The sequence below is a fragment of the Alligator sinensis genome, unplaced genomic scaffold (genome assembly GCF_000455745.1).
Source record: "Alligator sinensis unplaced genomic scaffold, ASM45574v1 scaffold608_1, whole genome shotgun sequence".
NCBI classification, from domain to species: Eukaryota; Metazoa; Chordata; order Crocodylia; family Alligatoridae; genus Alligator; species Alligator sinensis.
This window is the reverse complement of record NW_005842799.1, coordinates 11,806-30,992: the sequence shown is the minus strand read 5'-3', so window position 1 is coordinate 30,992 and position 19,187 is coordinate 11,806. Positions and strand designations below refer to the sequence as shown.

The following is a 19,187-nucleotide window of genomic DNA, read 5'->3' as shown; positions in this document are numbered from 1 at the left end:
TTGCATTTTATTGATTTTATTACAACATGACCTTGTTTTGTCTAAGTGGGAAAGAATGGGGTAAATTGTTTCACTTAACATAGCAGATGTAGAACTCTTGATTAATGCAAAATGGTTTCCACTGTGAAAGTTGAAACTAAAAGTAAAGTTACAGTAAGTCAATGTACCTTGCTCAACTATAATTTTGAATTTAAGTCTCACTAGAAAACAAATTAAACATAGAAAGTGTGAGGAAAGGGTGTCTATTAATAATATATGTTTAAAGGCTTGTAGAATTATCATCAGCCACATTAAGAATTGATAGATGTGACACTTGAGAAATGATAATACTCCTCATCATAGCACATTTGTAATAGGCTGTGAGTACTAAGATGTCTTTAACCTTTTATAAGAGCATAGAATTACTTTTTATTTTTAAACAGGCTTTTAACAAGTACAAAAGGGAAGGATTTTGTCTCCAGAATGTTGACAAGGCACCTCTTGCAAAAAGAAGGAAAATGAAAAAGACAAGTACAAGCACAGAGACACGTAGCAGCTCCAGTGAAAGTTCACATTCTTCCTCCTCTCATTCTCATGGTAAAACTACACCTACAAAGACACTGCAGCCAACAAATCCTACAGACAGCAATAACCCAGAAACCATCTTCCAATTCTCTGATTGAGGAGCAGAGAAATGTCCTATCTCCAAGAATTAAGTGGTGAAAACTTGGTAATACGTGTGCCCCTTTGTCATGGAGGGATAACAGATATGTTTTGTTGCTTTTAACAATTAATTTCAGCTCTATGTTTTTAGCTTTCTATTTCAAGACATATGGTTGTAGTACTTGTTCAGTAATACTGGGTATGGTGTAAGAGTTATTGTACAACCAACACTGTGCTCTCCTAAGGCTAAATTGTCAGTGAATAATTCATTTTATAAGGAGTAGTACATTGTTGTGCTGTCCTCAGAGCAGCCTGGAAGATTGGGAGGAAGATTTTGATACTGAGTAACAATTTCTTTGCTGCTTAAGGGAGGGAAAATGCTTTAAAAGACACAGACCTCTTGGAGTATATGCTCTTGTCTACCTGTCTGAGGGGTATTAGAGCAGCTCTGCTGACTTTGTTTTCCCTGGCACACAAGAAAAGGTGGTACAGTACACCAAAGCAAGATGGCACTTATGTCCTTTCTAAGTCCCTTGTGCTGGCACATGGGATGGGCCAGAATCTGGCCCTTAATTTGGAATTTAACAAAAGATTTAAGTGTTATGGTACTCTAATGTTATTTTACAAATTTACTCCATAGATTTTGTTTTAAGCTACCTGGAATATAATCAATTCTTACGTTTCTTTTACATCTAGATAATTTATGGTGGGCAGGTGCAGCAATTTGTACTGTGTTATTTTATTTCTACTTCTTGAGAATCTGAATTTTTAAAAAGTAACTTTTCAAATTCCACAAAAACAATACTATGCCTGAGTAAAAAAATGAAATTTAATTTTGAACAGTTAGGAAAAGGATCATGTTTAAATATACATTTCAAGGAAAGCTATAATTTATTTTTTATATATATTTACATGGAAATTTTAAAATGCTGAGATGATTTTTTTTTTTTTTTTTTTTAAGATTCAGAATCTCCAGTTTCTATATTTGTTATCATAGGGTCCATACAAATGCATGCCAATCTGTGTTCTTAATTTTGCATTGGACAAGCATGGCCAATTTGCTTAACAGTTTATTAAATGTTAGATTTTTTTTATTTTCTGCACTTTATAAAACATCTGAATAATATTGATGTTCTAATAAAGTGGACTTAGGGATTTCTCGTGTAAGATGCTAAGCACTACTCCTTCAAGTCCTATGGACTTCAGTGGTAGTTGTGGGCAGCTTGGAGGACAGTCAGCAGCTTGAAGGAATGCACTCCTGTATCTTACCCCTTTTTTCTGTTCCTTATCATATGTTGCAACCTTTTATAGATCTTGCTTTTTCTTTGTATATAACAAGTAATTAGACTTGGGCACATTATATAGTGTAGTTGTAAACCACTTATACACTGGGAAAAACTGAAGGGAAATGGGAAATTATACTAAACACTGTGCTTCACAACTGTACACTGTGTTGTTCTGCAGTGAGGTATTTCCTACTGTGATAGTATATTATGTACATAACCTGTTTGGAATCATAAATGTGACTTTTACCTAAGCATTTCCATTGATAAACTTTTAAATTGAACAGTGTATTTTATAAATTTATGCAGAGCACTTTTACTGCTCATATTGTGAATGACTAGGGACAATTAAGTGCTAAATAAGACTCCATTCTGCAAACATTTATGCATGTGAGTCATCCCATTGAAATCAGTGAGATGAATTGTGTAAAGTTAAGTGTGTATATGTGTGTGTATAAACACATTCGTGCGTGCACACACATATTATACACATACACACATATACATGTATATGTATATATGTATATAATTCTTTGTTTGCATTACTGGAGTCTAATTGACTAAGAGGTTTTATTAACAGCTTGCTGCATTTTAAAGTAAAAATATTCCAAACCCTATGCAAAAAAGGTTATAGGAATTGTTTGTATTAATGGTTTTATTTATGAAATTATATCAGTTATCAGTATTGATAAATAAAATGCATTCATGTTTACAGGGATCATGTGTAACAAAACCAAGAGGCTTTGAAATGTAACATATTTGTTGTGTGTTGCTTTAATAATAATAATGACAGCATTTTGAGATTTGGGAATTGCAGATGTGAATTACATTACTACTTTCTTGATTTGAATGTCAACAGTAATTGCAGCATTAATTTCAGGTTGATGTGAATATTGAGATTTGCACTGTTATGTAGAGTTAGCATATTTAATCTTAAAGATCAGTGTACATGATAGTAACTCAACCAATTTAAAGTGGCTGGTGTTAAAATATTGAAAAATAATGTTAATGTAGTATTCTATCCAGATTTGCTTTCTGAATTCTCTCGTTGGAAGCAATCTCAGAAGTTAACACGGTTCAGTTGGAGGAAAAAAATTACATTCTCTTTCCCCAGTAAACCTAGTGTAAACATGAAGAAACTGTAACTACAATTAAAACTTGTTCTGCAAACAGTACCAATGAACTGAGGTGCAGACTGTTTGTAATATTCAGTAAATTGCACTTTGAGGTATTTTCTCCATATAGTTTTTGTCGTCTTTTAAACTGAAAACATGAAAAAATACTTGTGTTTTTAACAAATTCTAAAAGGTTTTTAGATACAAAAAGTTTTGAAATGCAGTGACCCTGCTAATTTAACTTTGAAATTAAGGGTGCAATACAGTTAAAGTTTTTCAAACGAGCAAATGTAATGGCTTTTTATATTTAAAAAAACTTTATGGACATTGGGTACAATGGAATAAAAAATTATCAGAAAAAAGAGAATGATTGGGCAAGACATTTAATGAATAGGGAAAGTGTAGTTATATTTTCTTTGTTTCCCAGCATGGGCAGCTTTTATTAGAAGGCTTATTACACCGATTTTAGACTTTGATGGGACTCTAAAATTATCACAGCTCACAGGAATGGATAACACATCACTTGCACAAAAGAGAAATTTTCCTTCACACCTTTGTCTAATTTCCATTATTCCAGTATTCTACCAGTAATGTTTTGCCTAGCACCAGATTAATTTTTACCATGAGTAATTATACCTAGCTACAAATAAAGACCCAGGGCATGATGATCTATAGCTCTGTGCCTTGTGTAGTCATATATGCCAGTGTAAGAGACTATAAAATTCTGTTAACTGAGAATATTATAATCTGTGTTTCATTTACCCTAGGACCGCTTTACACCACTCTTGCATGTTACGGAGCATTAAAATGGCCAATTTACACTATATCAATATGATGGAAAGAAATCTTAGTATCTACAGTAGCCTTTCATATCAAGTTACTCAATTGTAAGTTAACTTGAGTTAGTTAAACATTTGTAAAATATAAGATGGCTTCTTCCCATGCATTTTTGCCTTACCCTATCCTGAACATCAGCAATGTGTGAACTCTAGATTTAAAAAAATGAACAAGTTAATTCAAGACCAAAATGATAATCAGATTTACACCCTTTTACACACACTGGTGTACACAGATATGCACACTAAGTTAGGTCCTAGATATCTATTTGTACTTTCTGCTCTTCTCCTTTTTAATACAGTAATTTCGGCCACATTTTTAAGAGGAAGAATGCTACATGTTCTTGAAAGATTCTGGTGTAACTGAAAACAACAGCTCTCAGTGTCAGATTATATGATACAGTCAACAATACTGGGGGGAAAAAGCAGAAGTACAATTCGTTATCAAAATAGTCTATGTAACTTTTTTTACTCCAATTAATGCAATTTAAATAAATCAAAAAGTTTAATTAAGTAGTAAACTAATACTTGCCACTTCCTCTTTCTTACAAAGAACAAAGTACATCTCATTTACAGGATTATTCCTTCCTAGAGGGTCAGAGTACTTCTCATACTTATTTTATTTGTACAGTATTCCAAAACAGAATTTTATGATAGTTTATAATTATAAGTTACTGTTCTGCAAGACAGCATAAAGATTCAGTATTCGATCAGAACTGACTCAGGTTTTCCTGTCTCCCAGGTTGACACTGCTGTTGCACCTCTTTTCTCTGCCTTTTCTACTGCTGCCTTCTGAACAAAATAATTAGTTATACCAGCACAGCCACATTCCCTTGTACTTCTTCCAGGAAGAGAGTAGTTTCTTAAAGGAACACATTCACATATACATTTTATAGGTGTGGTAAGGAAGTGTCACTATATAATAATTTTATATTTTCAATCTTTAATAGCAAGTATGTATATATTTTATTTTTTTAATTAATTTTGGTCTTTATCTAGAATATTTTATTGTGGTGTTATGCCTTATGTGTCATAGCAGAGGTTTCAGCTTAGCCTTCCTTACAGTCTTTTTCTTCCTTTACATGATTCCTTTCCTATTCTTCTCCTTCCTATACCCCACCCCTCAGCTGCCTGTCTCTCTTGTCTTATAGTGACCACTACTCCATAACCCTCCTTATGAGGAATCTCAATATTTGAATATTCTAGACAGAGGGAATGGAATATAGTATGGTTGCTTCTGTTCTACAGAGACCAAAGTGCCTTGATCTCTGTGACCTTTCTGGCCAGGTTCAGATATTACAAGTTTATTTGTATAAGTGATTGGAAACTGGTCTATACCCATAATAGAAGAGAAGTTCAGCATACAAACCCAGTCTATATCTGTAACAGAACAGAAGTTTAGCACACAGACTGCTTTGAAAATGACAGAACCCAGTCTAAGACTTCTGCCCTCCTTCCCCTAAGAAAGAGTGAATGTGTGGTCTGTTCACTACTGATCTAAAATACACCATTTACAGAAAACTGCATAACTTGAATCAATTCTGCCTCAGGCTGTTTGCTTGTCTGTACCTAGCCTCTGTCTGTGTCAACCTGTGAGAAATATCTTCAGTTTACTTCAGGTTACTCCCCAGGCACCAGTCTGGAGTTGCCAAAAGTAACAACTGTAGAGCTCCAAGGTAGTCTTCCCCTATCACCCTCCATTTTTATAAATCACTCATTTGTCTATTGACTCATCATTGAGTATACTGAACCATCAAATAGAAACAGAGCCTTTGGAGTTGGTGTCTTTGCAGTCTGGATGTTGTGAATAAAGATAAGGCTCTAAATTTTGTATAGCATGAACAGATGGTTGACTATATTGTTTTAAGAGGGGAAAGTATTTATTGCTTTTCAGCTGAATGTGTTGTTTCATCTGTCTGTTCCTGTTTGGGAGTGTGATAATTAAACCTGGGCAGCTGACCTGTGAAAGAAACAGGATTGAGTTACTGCAGTTTATCTTCACTTTCTGTGGGGTAGGGGTAGACAGATGAAATAGTTATGGTGAATTAGCTGGGATGTGTACATGAACATTGGGTCATCATCGCCCCCTTAAAAACTTTATAATTGTTCACTGGTTTATGCCAGTAGATTGATTTGGGCAATGTCATTATTTGATCTTTGTGTGCACTTACACCCAAAAACAGGAAGAGAAAAGAAATGTAAGTAAAGTAAAATGATGATGACTGTAGGAAACTTATCAGCTAACAAAATTAACAAGGAATGCTTGTAAAGAAATTGTATCTAAGGTAGTTGTTTTCCAGAGTGTTATACCCAGCTCACTATAAAAACTCATTGACAGAAAGGATGGATACACCTTCTTTTGGCTCCTTTTTTCTTTCTCCTTCTTCTGGTTTATCTTGAATTTTCTAGTGAATGTTGTATGAGTGACTAGAGTATTACATTTCTATTAAAAAATATTTCAGTTAATAATCTCTACGACAAGCTAGATTCTTCTCACAGGATTTTTTCCAAATAAATTATGTAGAAATATACAGTCTAATTTTCACATAGGCTGGTTCTAAAATGACACAAAAATGAGGAAGCTTATTTTTATGAATATTCTTAGGATGTTTTGGCAAAATGCATTGGAATTCTCTAACACTACTAACATGGGTTGGGGGGGTTGTTTGCTTGTTTGTTTTTTTGCTAAGGAAAAAAAGCTAGCTTTTTGCTGTTTCTAAAAAATAATAATTATAAAAAAATCCATCCATACTACTAATGTAAAGAATTTCTATTATGATAGTGAAGACCATCTTAAAAACCTGTGTTACCTGCCTAAAACTAAACTAAATACTCAACGTTTTTCTGATTTATTTATTTTTTTTAAAGCACTGCTTTTAGGAACTGTGGTTAAAATAAAATACTACAGAATGGAAACATTTTAAACCTTAGCCAACAAGATTTACTTTCAAGACCTATTAACATATTTTTATTTGGGTTTTATTGGGATTTGTCATTTGGACACACAGGGCGTGTCCAGATGAGCATGGCCAGGCAGTATGTGACACCGCAAACATGTCTGCAGTGCCAGATACCCCATAGTCAGGTGTTCCCCACGCTGCAAGGGCATGCTGCTCGTGCATGTATGGCTCCATTTGGGGTTGTTTGCGAGGTTTTTTGACTCATGGATATCTAAGGGCCAAAAAAACCTATGGAAAAAAAGAGCAGTGCACACAGTCAGCGTGTGCCACTGAAAAGCAGAGCCAGGCTGCCTGGAGGATCACTGCTGCTGCAGCCCCAGGGGCCCCCAAGAGCCCAGTCTGGACATGGCCATACTGTCCATCTTTATAAAGCAATATATTTTTAGTGGTGTGTTGTAACATTTTATTACACATTGCTAAATGCAATATGTAATTGCATCATTCTTCAATCCAGTGTCTGTTTTCAAACCTTTAGCAGTCACTGTAGTCATATGCATGTTGCCTGTTATAACACACTCTATACAGTTATTTTGATTGAAAATAAAATATATATGAGTAACTTCTGTCCCTGCATCATCAGGCTCACTCATTTGAAAATCAAGAGGAAAAGATATGTGCTATTTTTAAAAAATTAACAAGCTGGCCTTTCGATAACAATATTTGTTTATATATTAACAATATATAAACTGTCCAGCTGGTGGCTGCAGGTCCCCACAGCTGCCTCTCTCATTTCTGCATTGTGGGAAAAGGGCTTGGGGAGACCTGAGCAGCAGGATGGCACCAGCCATGCAGCCCATGTGAAGGGGGAAGGTGAGGGGCCATGCACGGCCTAGGGTGAAGAAGTTGTACATTGCCAGTTTTGTTCAAGTGGCAGGGAGGGGGGAACCTGGGGGAATGTGCACAGGCCATATAGCTGGGGGACACGGGAAATCCTGGGGGCCTGTCCCTTCAGTGTATGGCCAGCATGGTGTGTGGCTCCTGGCTACAGTGGAGTTGGACAGCCCTATATTATTAGATAAATCATTTCCTTCATAGATCTTGAAGTGCTTTACAAAAATAGATAGTATTAGCGATGGGTGATTGGAAATGTTTTGTTTTCAGGAAATTAGGAAAATAGTCACTTAAAAGTTTAGGAAAATATTTTAATTCCCTCACAGGAAATGTTTTTGTTTAGAGTTAAATGATCATTTTAAAACATTTTAAAAAGAAAACTTATCTGAAAATTAAATGAAAGTTTTTTTTGTCAGTGCTAATGTGACTTAAACTGTTATGGTTTCTGGTTCCTAATCTAAAAATAAGTAATAATCTAAGTCTAAAATAAATGCTGATCTGAACCAATTTTCATTTTGAGATTTCCTGCAGAAAATTCATTGTTAACCAGTATTTATAATTTTTTGTGAATGTTGCTTGTAATTTAATTTAACTTTTCATCAGGAAGAGCTCCCACACACATACTCACCAACCCCCAAAAAATGAATCGGGTCTAGAATTTCAGCCCATTTTACAGAGAAACACTGAAGCACAAGCCACTGTTGCTTACCAGATAAAAACAACTTGGTGGTCATGTCATCATTGCATAGTAAACCCAGAATTTTTCCTGGGTTTTTGCCTAAATCCTCCTGCCACATACAGATTGAAATCTATGAACTAGCTTTGGAGGTTTGTTGTATGGGCTGTTTTATGCAGCTGTAGGATATAGGTTAGAACCCAGGTCTTCTTCAGTTAGACTAGAACCTACCTATTTTGCAGTCAGGATGCAGGCTTTTGAGTACTTATTGTCCTCCAATGCCTCCCTGCTGTTCTCACACAAATGAAGCAGGCCACATACAAACAATCATTTTCTCCTGGGAGAGTTGCTGATCTCCCAGGAGAAACCATGGATGTTAAGGATTTTCTTCCCAGAGCAAAAATGGCCACTCCAAGAGAAAAAAATAAAGTTGGAACAACTAGGAGAGTTTCTTCAGCTTCCTAGGCAGCTTTGTTCCTGTTCCCCTCCCATCTCCTTCCTCGGGGAGACAGTGTGTCACTTGCAACGACTCTTCTGCTCCAGGTGAGCAAGGAGCAGGATAAACTACTTTCACAATCCCACATTGTACTGAATGGAGACACAGGCTGACCCTGTGCAGTCTGGGTCAGTCAGTCAGGGTTGCCCTGTGTCCTGCTGCCATCTGTCTCCAGGCAGACTAAGAGAATGTGCAGAGCAAACTGAGATGTGTACACAGGGGCCCCTGGGCTGCGCAACATCAGCACTGCATGTTCCCTGCTCTTCAAGGGCTCAGCAGTTTAAATGTCTGTTCAGTATTATTGTATCTTGGGGTAAGCTTTTCTACCGTGAAAACAATCCTGGGAAAATTCTCCCAGGTGATTTGACCATGTGCATGCAGTCACACTCTAGGATTATCTCCCAATTGATTGTATTAATGCAAAGAACCACAGTCTCTGTTCTCCAGACACATGGAGGGGAGTTCACAATCTGTGAGAGTCTTACCAGTGTAAGTACATTGGCTAGATGGTCTAAGTCTTTTACACCATCTAACCAACATAACTATTCTGACAAAACTTTGTAATGTAGATTTGTAAGGATTTAGACTTAGTTCCTACTAGCATTATAAAGTGTTTGCTACTAAAACTTCATTAGCAAACCCTTGTAGCAGAGAAACACTTTGTAATAACAAAAGAGTTCTTATGCCAGTAGAGTTCATACCAGTTCCCCAGCCAAAACAAGCTAAATAAAATGCACTTAGTTGTAGATATAATTGCAGTTTCCCACTTTTTTTTTCCAGATTAGCTATTTTGTTTAGGTTTGTAACCTCCCCCTGCCATAGATATAGCCGTGCTTGGCAAACTTTTTACGTGTAGACCAGACCTTTTAGTTAAGACAAAGAGAGATGGAAGGGAAAGACTGGAGCATAGGGCTAAAACTAAAGACAGTAGGTTGCAAAGAAGGGACATAACTAGGGACTTACCTAAATGGTGACAGGAGTTTGCAGCACAGGGGCGCCTTTATAATCTTGCTCTTTCTGCTGCCTCACCCTCCCCTCTACCACTGCTGAGTGGCCAAGAGGCAAAAAACATGGTATTAATTGCCTCTCAGCCACCAGAAACTTCCATTGTGATTTAGGTAGATCCCTAGTTATAACAGGAATAGAGAGGTTACTAGAGGATTAAAAAAAACCCCTGTTCTTTCTAAATGAATTTGCTAGTCCTGTTTAATAACAAGAATACATCATTTTCCCCTAATCTTTTTTTTTTCTATTTAATGCTAAATAAGGGCTATATAAACAACCTTTACATAATTCACAGTATACAGAACAGATAAAGACTATACACTTCAGTGTAAAGTTATGTTACTACATCTAGCAGAGCCTATATTCACTACAACAGTTCAATACATGCAAGTTACTCTACCCAGTAGAGTCTAGCTCAGTAAAACAATGCTTCAGGTGCACAGAGTAATAGCCGAGTCAGCAGAAATATCTCCATTTGTTGGGATGTGATGAGTCTCCACGACGGGCCATGAAGGCTCATACCAACATAGTTAAACCCCATAATATAGACAAGGCAAAGGATTCTTGGGTAAATGGCTCTGTATTTCTTCGGATTTCCCCGTGGATTTAAGCTTAATGGAAAATAAATCAATGTAAGAACTAAAAGCTCCAGGTTATGATGTACTATTTTCCTTTATAACTCATACAGAAGCAGCTTGAAATATTGGTGATAGATGTTTTAAGATTTTGAGAAATAATTCAACAGTTATCTTACTACCACATGCTAATAGGTGTGTGTGTCATTAATATGTTATATGTATTCATCTAATTTCCTTAGGAAGTAATAGTGGTCCAGTACTACAGTGTTAGAGTTGCACTGCATAACTAGTATTAAACAAATGTATTCCTTTTTTACATTTTACATATGGGTAACTGTAATACTCTAAGTAGAGAATACCAAACTAAGAAACATTTTGGTTTAGTAATGTCTCATTATACAAAGAGGAGTGTAACAAAAAGAACAAAAAAATTGAAATTTGTACCAGATTTTTTAACCATGGATTTTATAGGTCAGAAATATGTTCTCAAATATAATATAACATAATTATGCATTTACATTATGGAACAAGTTGTAAATATAGAACCATTTGTGTCATACTTGGAAAATATACCATTCAACAAACTAATAAATAAATTTGCTCCTAGGGGTTTTACACAAAACTACCCCACTCAGATGCTCTGTACAAAATGTGGTCTCTTCATTCTGATACAAATCCAGTAACTTACTGTAGATCCAAGGAGCTAACCTAGATCTTCATCATTAAGTTAGGGAAAGCTAGTGCCATGAAACTGAAGGTGCTGCCTAAAACTGGCACACATCTCATTCCATGCCAAGCAGCACACGGCCTGTTCTGATCAGTCACTGTGTGCATTTTTCTTTACTTGCCTTTAAGGATTTTCTGTATTCCTTTTTTTGTATTTTGAATTTGCAAGTAACTGGCCGTCATTCAGTGGATTTTTTTTTCCCCTAGTATTTCTGCAGCATTGCGTAGGTTTAGGGTTGAGGTTGTTGCAGAACTTCACAACCAATTTCACCCTTAGGATAAGAATTTACACGCTGAAGTGACTGAAAACGTCATAATATGACCCCATTTGCGTATTCATTTAGAGATTCTGACATGATGTTCTTTCAGTTTGTAAATAAAAGGATGGCGTTGCATACCAGCACTTACCCTCTGTGACAAATGGTATCTGTAAGTCAAACTGTGTTCTTTCTGGTCCATAAATCCAAATGAGTTGCATTGGTTGAACTTGGATGTCTACAGTTGTAGAAAGCAACCAACACGTATATATACTGTGAAGGATTCTGCATTTAAAGATTCTACGTTTAAAATGTATCAATATTGCTGATATGCAATCAGAAGGTAATGCAACTTCTCCTATAATGCTCTTGTCTAGACAACAGTAGTAGGAGTAAAAATAAGTAAAATCTTATTTATATTAGTAAATTAATAGGATTGACATTTGATTATATCTGTGTAACCATATTTAAAGGGATCATAACTACATCTAAAATTATTGGTATTCTGGTCTGTTTTGAGAGAGTCCCTATAATTAATTGATTCTCCTACAAGATGTCACTACACTAGACTTATTTATCTCGAGTTGATTGACTGCATTTGTATAGCCTACTATGGACACTTTCTAAATGTTTGTTCCAGGCAACAAACATTTGTCCTTTACCCTACCCTTTACCCTTTAAACTAGCTAGTTTAGATTAAATCATTTGCCAATAAATGAAATGCAATTAAAAAATCAAATAACAAATAAACTTAATTTATACTGATGTAAAAGCACTGCAAGTGAGAGGAGAAGCAATCCATCTGGTTCCTCCAGTAATGAGAGAGAAATATTCCTTTCTGCTTGTTAATTTAATTTAAGGATAGAATAGGAAAGTTAAGGTTTGATTTTTCAGGGCTGCTGAATGCTAGCAGTTCTCAAATGTCTGCAGATGTGGTTAAAGTTCTGATTTTTACAGATGCTAAGCACCTGTCATCTCCTGACATGACACACTTGCATCGCCTTCCTTTGAGAAATAATGTTGTATATCCTCTCTTTTCTTACATGCTTTAAGTACTAAATTAAAAGTGTTGCCAATTAAAATACCATCAGTTAGAATCTGAGAGCAACTGCTGACATCTGTTTGATGAAGTAGGTTGCTGAAAGTTCATGCCTTTCTGAACCATCTTTTTATTTTCTAAAGAGATGTTTAGTTTAGATTTAGGAAGAAGATTCCTATTGGCTAAATACAATCTGATTATTTACAGCCATTTAATGGGTACCCAGTAAAAGCAAAATAAGGGAAAAATCTTCCAGACCCAAAATTAAGACACTGAAAAATAATTAAAAGATCTGTCTGCCTACACCCCTAGCTGCAAACTGGTTCTTTGGACATGCTTTACCTTTTCAGAAACTATTTTTTTATAGACTACTTTTTCTGCAAATGTAGCTAATATTTACTCTCCCTGCAGAATATTCAGCCTGCTAATTTGTGTGAAAGCAACTCACTGCTTTGTCCTCATTAAAATTTTACCCCAAAGTTAGGTGGTGTAAAGTAAAATACCTTTTTATAATGAATACAAGACCTACATTGGGGGGGGGATCTTTCTTGCATTTAAGAAGAGATAGGAGATGCTTTCTAGAATGTAATTGCTTGAGAAAGTTAATTCTCCTTTACTGTCACAAGACAGGCAGGTATTTAATATCTTTTTCAGCTTTAAAGCATGCACATTATTTAGAAGGAGTAATCTGTTGAATTTGGCATGAATCCCTTTGTATTCCTTCATCCCTTTTTTGTTTAAAATGTGACCGATTTTATGCAGGAAAGTCAAATTGTTGCCTTTATATTTCATTAGCTTGAAGGAGGATTTCTATTAATTTGTGCCTTTTTAATGTTGCTTTTCATTAACTTCTTATGAATCAAAATTTCCCATTTGCAAAATAGCATGGATTTATATTTCAGTATTTTAGAAGCTCACTTTAGACAAGACTGCTTTTCAAAGTAGGGAACAATAAAGTATTAAACCATATTCTTAGTTATAATACTAGTACTTCTGTTGGTCTTCCCAGAGAGGTGTCCAAAATGTTTTTCCAATGAAAAATGAAATGTAAATATTTTTCCATGGACCATCCTATTGAAAGTAATGTAGAACTATTTTTTGGACTCCTATCCTCTCAAAGAGGAAACAAATATTTCCTTTTTAAATCTAGAATGTTTTCTCAGACTTCTTTTAATTTTTGCCATTTTATTAAGTTACATAAGAAGATACTGTCATTTAGTTTCAATAATTTTGGTCATCTATCTTCATGAAAGTCAAAATGAGATATTAGTTGATAATTTCCTTGCTTTCTGCTCAACTGTTAAGATTTTTGGTGGGGTTATTTTTGGCAGATTGTCACTGTTAGTTGATATTAAGCAGGCTTAATTTCAGAATTACAACCATTTTTACTCACTGTCATTTTAGAATATTTTAGTATGACAGTGAAAAATGTATTCTATTTACTGTTTTATTTTCAAAATGAAATCGCAGAGGCACCATGGTTCACTACTACTGAAAAACAGGATGCAATTCTTAGAATTAATTATATTTTGAAAGCTTTCAGCTTGTATTGCAAAACGTTTTTATACCAGAAAAAAAAATATATATTTCAGTGTCTTGCTTTACCAAAGTATTTCTGCATTAATAATTTAGTAAAGATAAGTGAAATAATAATTTTAATAAATACTTTGAGTCTTAAAAAATTATATGCATATTATACATATTTTGATCAATACAAAAGAAAAGTGCATATAATTATATTTAAAAATTTAATGCAGTTGTAACTTTACCATTGAATTACATATTAGTGACTACTGTAGATTTGTACCAAAATAAGCATGAATTTAAATATTGATGTGTGTGTGTGTATGTTACATAAATTTATATATGTGTGTGTGTGGTTTTGAATTTGTGTTCAATTATCATTGATGAAAATATTAAGCAGTGTTGGGCCTAATCCCAATCTTCATGAAATATTAAGAGAAACATCCCCATTCAGTGTTGATTCTCCACTAAGAACTATTTTTTCAATTTCTTACTTAGCCAGTTCTGCTCCCTCTTGTGGCTTTATAGCAGAGTTAACTGACAAGTTGTATTCCCAAAGCTGTGCTATTCATGGTAGGAACAAAGAAAATGTTTGATGCAGAAACGGAAAGATATTGCTAAATAATCCAGCCCTGCTAATTACAGATGCATCCAAACAGCAATGAGGAAACCACCCCTGTTTGCCAAACACAATAGATTAAATGAACAGCTAGGAAAAATATTGTCAAACTTCTGCCACAAACAATAGAGGTCATTTAAGGCTTGTTTTCAGTGTATCAGTGGGATTCCTTTAAAACAATTGGACTAGCAGTTGATGAGTTGTAACTTCAGCTGCATATTGACAATTTACTGATTTTTTTCCCCTTTTATTTTAATAAAGTATTTAGGCTACTGTTATTTTAGTGGGTTCAGCTGGCATTTGATCAGATTAAATATTTATTTTTTGGATCTCAAAGGATTTAAGAACAACTGTGTCAATAGTTAAAGATCTCTCAGAAAATCTTTATTAAATAATTATTAATGCTGTTAGAAATTCTGTATGATAATGGAAAAATCAAAGAATAACAAATAAAAAATAATACGTCACCTTAACGAAGTACTATTAAGTAGTTCCAGGAGGGATAGGAATGGAAACTGATAGAGCACCATAATACACTTCAAGGGAGAGACCCTGTTTGCAAAATAACACCCCCATTTATGCTATTTTCTTCCTATTACATAAGTTACTTGATCTGTGTATTAAGTCTTTCAATATAGGTCAATACCAAAGATGGAAAAAAGGAACTCAATTGTGCTGTACCTAAAACTGCAGCTACACACACACACACACTCTCTCTCTCTCTCTCGATAGATAGGTAGATAGATAGATAGATAGATAGATAGATATTGTTTCAGGGACACCTCATAACAATTCTGAACTCTGTGCCCCTACAGTCTTTGTCCTGATTTGTTTCACATAACACTAGTTAAATAATACTTTTGCTGTTAGTATTTACAGTTTCAAGCCTAGCCTTTTATTTAACTTATTTAATCCAACTCCTACATTTCACTAATACTTATGTTTTATAAAAAGTTTATTTTTTTCCTAAGACCTTCCTGAGCAACAACTACATCATCATTGACTGTTAACTCAGATGTCAGCAGCACTTCCTCAGCTGGTCAGACAGCTGGAGCTTAAAGCCCAACTTTACATAAATTAGAGGGATTTTTGTGCAGACAAGAGTTTAAATGGAGGCAAACCCCAAGTTCACCAATAAAAAAGTGAAGGCAAGTTCTTTGAGTACAGAAAAAAATGATAGTGTTAGTTTTTTTTTAAAGACACTTTTAGTTTCTTAATCAATAAAATGTTTCTGTCATTAGATAACCTTTATGCCACTTCTGGGCACTGACTGCTTGCCTGAGGCAAAGGATGAATAGAAACACTTTGCTTGTTACAAATAATAATATATGTCGGTGCTGTTTAATCTTTGGCTCTCAAGACCATAAAATGTGGGGTTCCAGGTTAGCTGTGTAAATAAAAACTTTTGTCTTGAAAATATAATTTCAAGAAATATGTTTCCTGGACCATATCTTACAGGTTTTAAACTTACCGTTGGAGGGAGTATGAGCCAGGAGCTTACTGCATTGGTTGGAAGAGGAAGGAGATTTGCTTATGGCTGCCATATTCTCTGCTTTGTTGTCAGGTTGTAGAAGCTTAACTGGTTATTTCTAAGCCTACCAAAATAGTTATAGACATGGTCTCCTGACCATTTGGACATGTATTAAAAGTTTTGGCCACCAAACCTTTTTAAAATCACCCCTCTTTATTCAGTAGTATGTGAAAGTACAAAACTGCCTTGGCTTTTTATCATGAGTACAGCTGGATGTAGATGTGGTGGTGGCTGCAGGAGTTAATACATCCAGTGCTTGCCCCACACTACCAAGATGTTGCGAATTGGGTTCCATGCCCCGGATTTTGGTGGTAGACCCCATTCCTGATTGCCCTGGCCCCTAGCCCCATGGACCACACAACAGCTCTATGGGCCAAATCTGGCCAACAGGCCATAGTTTCATACCCCTGATCTAGAGAGATGCAACCGTATTCTGGCAAGTTTACAATAGTGTGGGACAAATACTGGCCCTAGACCATATGATGGTGATTTTATGAGTTAAGTTAATGTGTTTTAAGTAATATGTTAAGAAAACACTTTTCTCTGTGAAAGTACATTAAGAGATTGTATTCCTAGACCTCAGTCCTGCATCTGGCCCCACATGGGCAGGCCCTTGTGTCTGTGTGGGATTTTGCTGAAAGCAATAAGAATCCATTTGAGTATGTGGATCCACCTCCACGTCCACTTACAGACTAGTGGCCCTCTTTTTTAACGGTGGCCCTCTTTTGTAAAGGTGTGAGTAGTTTTGATTTAATATAAAGATTTATCTACCTGGCAGAAAAGCAAAGGAACAACAATGTGGGAGAAAAATGGTACCAAGACTCAGAGCATTAAAAAGATGGCTAAATGTTTTTCTTGATTATAAATTCTTTCAGAACCTGTAGTCATCAAATCTGCAGTTTCTGAATTCTTGTTAAACTCCTTGTGTCCTGGTATTCCTGCAACATTTAATGAAAATTATAACATTTGCTTATTTTGCCGTACAGGAAAACCCAACTCATTTTTATGTTGACAAAACAGTTAACAAATTTGTATAATTTTAAAAACATTTTTATTATAATTACAGCGGGAATGTATTTAAACACTGATAATTTGGTACCCAAATATAATGTCTTTGCAAGTGTAACATTTGTCTTAAAAAGGGCAAAACCCAGTTTAATTTTTTTCTCTTATATTTTATTTTAGAAGTTGAATATAAAATATTCTTCTTCAATAAGTTTGGCTTTTCCATTTAGCAAGGACAAACTTGCAACCTTGTGTTCCTTTTAGAGTTGAAATTGCTATACTGGTGGCCTTTTTGTTATATCAGTTCAATAACCCAACTGGTAATATGTATACTAACTGTTGCAGTTACCAGTGGAACCCCAAATATTTTATTGGCCTTTCAGTAATAGTGGCTATTTGAGTTTTTCTAAATTTCATGGAGATGGCATTGAATTTTTTGTATATATACAGTTTAGACTCTAGAGCAAGGGTGTCAAACACCCCATTCTTACGCCAGATCCAGACTGCCAGGCTTCTCACGGGCCGGATACAGATGAGGTGGTAGCTGCAGGAGTGCTTGCCCCACACTGCCAGCGTGTTAAGAATTGGGTTTCATGCCTTGGATTTTGGTGGTAGACCCCATTCTTGATTGCTCTGGCCCCCTACTAGCCCCAATGGACCACACAACACATGGGCCCAATCAGGAATTATGGGTGACTAGGAATAATGGGTGTAAACTAGTTGAGAGTGGATTTAGGTTAGATATTAGGAAGACATTTTTCACAGGGTGGCCAGGAGCTGGAATGGGCTTCCAAGAGAGGTGGTGCTATCACCTAGCTTGGAGGTCTTCAAGAGGAGGCTAGATAGTCACCTGGCTGGGGTCATCTGACCTCGGTCCTCCTTCCTGCCAGGGGCAGGGGGTCGGACACGGTGATCCATTGTGGTCCCTTCCAACTCTACAATCTATGAATCTGGCCTACAGGCCATAAGTTTCACACCCCTGATCTAAAGGATATTCCCAACCACATTCTGACAAGCTTACTGTAGTGTAGGACAAATGCTGGCCCTAGACCAAGTGGTGGTGATTTCTTTTGTACATATATTATTTCCGAAGTAATGAATAATAATCGTTGTTGCCCTTCCATTAGTGAATTCTTGTTCCCATTTTGTACTGCTGTCTTGGAAAAAGAAATTGGTCTCATTCTCTCTTGTTTCTATTCTTAAGAAAATTATACAAGTACAGCAGGTAATGGAGCATTAAAATAGAACATTAGCATGCATGTGATGTATTTGGCAGCACAGCAAGTACATTTTTACTGGATAATTTGGCAGAAGTTGACAAGTTTATAACTTTTTTCGTTTGTTGGGATATATTCCTAATTTGTTCCACTTTGTCCACATCTGACCTATGCTCCCTGTTTACATGAGTTACAACTAGCCTGTGTCTAGCTGTTAAAACAGAAACTTCTTTCAAACATAGTAGATGGTTGGTAGAGAAGAGAAAAAAAAGATACAGAATAAGAATTGAGTTAGAACACACAGCTTGAAGAATGTATTTTGAACATGGTTTTTCCAGGTTGAAGAACAGAAAGATTTTTGTGTAAATGTTAGTTGTAGTTCAGGTGTAAGAAGGTCTTTATCTTCTTTGCAAGATCTTTAGTTGTTTAGTCCATTTGCTTAACCTCTGGTGAAGTTACTAGCGTGTAACTTGTATTTCCTTTGTATGTTCTCTCTCAGACCTGTGAAGAATTTCTTAAGAATAAGACATTCTAGGGAACGAGTAAAAGCTGTTCTAACCATCTCTGTTCACATTTTTTTATATTTTAACTTCACAAGATGCCATCTTTTTTTATCTTTACCTGAGTGAGTCTCAACAAGGCTATAGCTTTTCCTGTAGTTAATAGGCTAAAATTTAATATGGAATAATGGCTTTTACTCAAATGTTCCCTAAGTATATTTATAGAATTTATATGCAAACATTTAGTTAATGATAGTAAATAATATCTTGTTGGGATTGTCTCGTTCTAGCTGGGCTAGAATAAAGATTTAACTTATTGTGAATAATGTAGAACTCTAGCTTTTTTT

At 35.5% G+C, this 19,187-nt stretch overlaps 1 protein-coding gene across 6 annotated transcripts in view; it reads left to right on the top strand.

The window, feature by feature from the left end:
- The window catches only part of RPS6KA5 (ribosomal protein S6 kinase A5), a 166,695-nt gene that overhangs the window by 139,167 nt on the left and 8,341 nt on the right, over nt 1-19,187 (top strand). For 3 of the 6 annotated variants that reach the window (XM_025191258.1, XM_025191257.1, XM_025191256.1), the window contains 2 exons: nt 423-709; nt 3,808-17,928. In XM_025191258.1, coding sequence (XP_025047043.1) covers nt 423-662 — 240 coding nt within the window. In that variant the 3' untranslated portion in view covers nt 663-709; nt 3,808-17,928. Of the gene's footprint in view, nt 1-422; nt 710-3,807; nt 17,929-19,187 lie in introns of those variants that run through there. The other 3 variants (XM_025191253.1, XM_025191252.1, XM_025191255.1) reach the window with 2 other exon arrangements.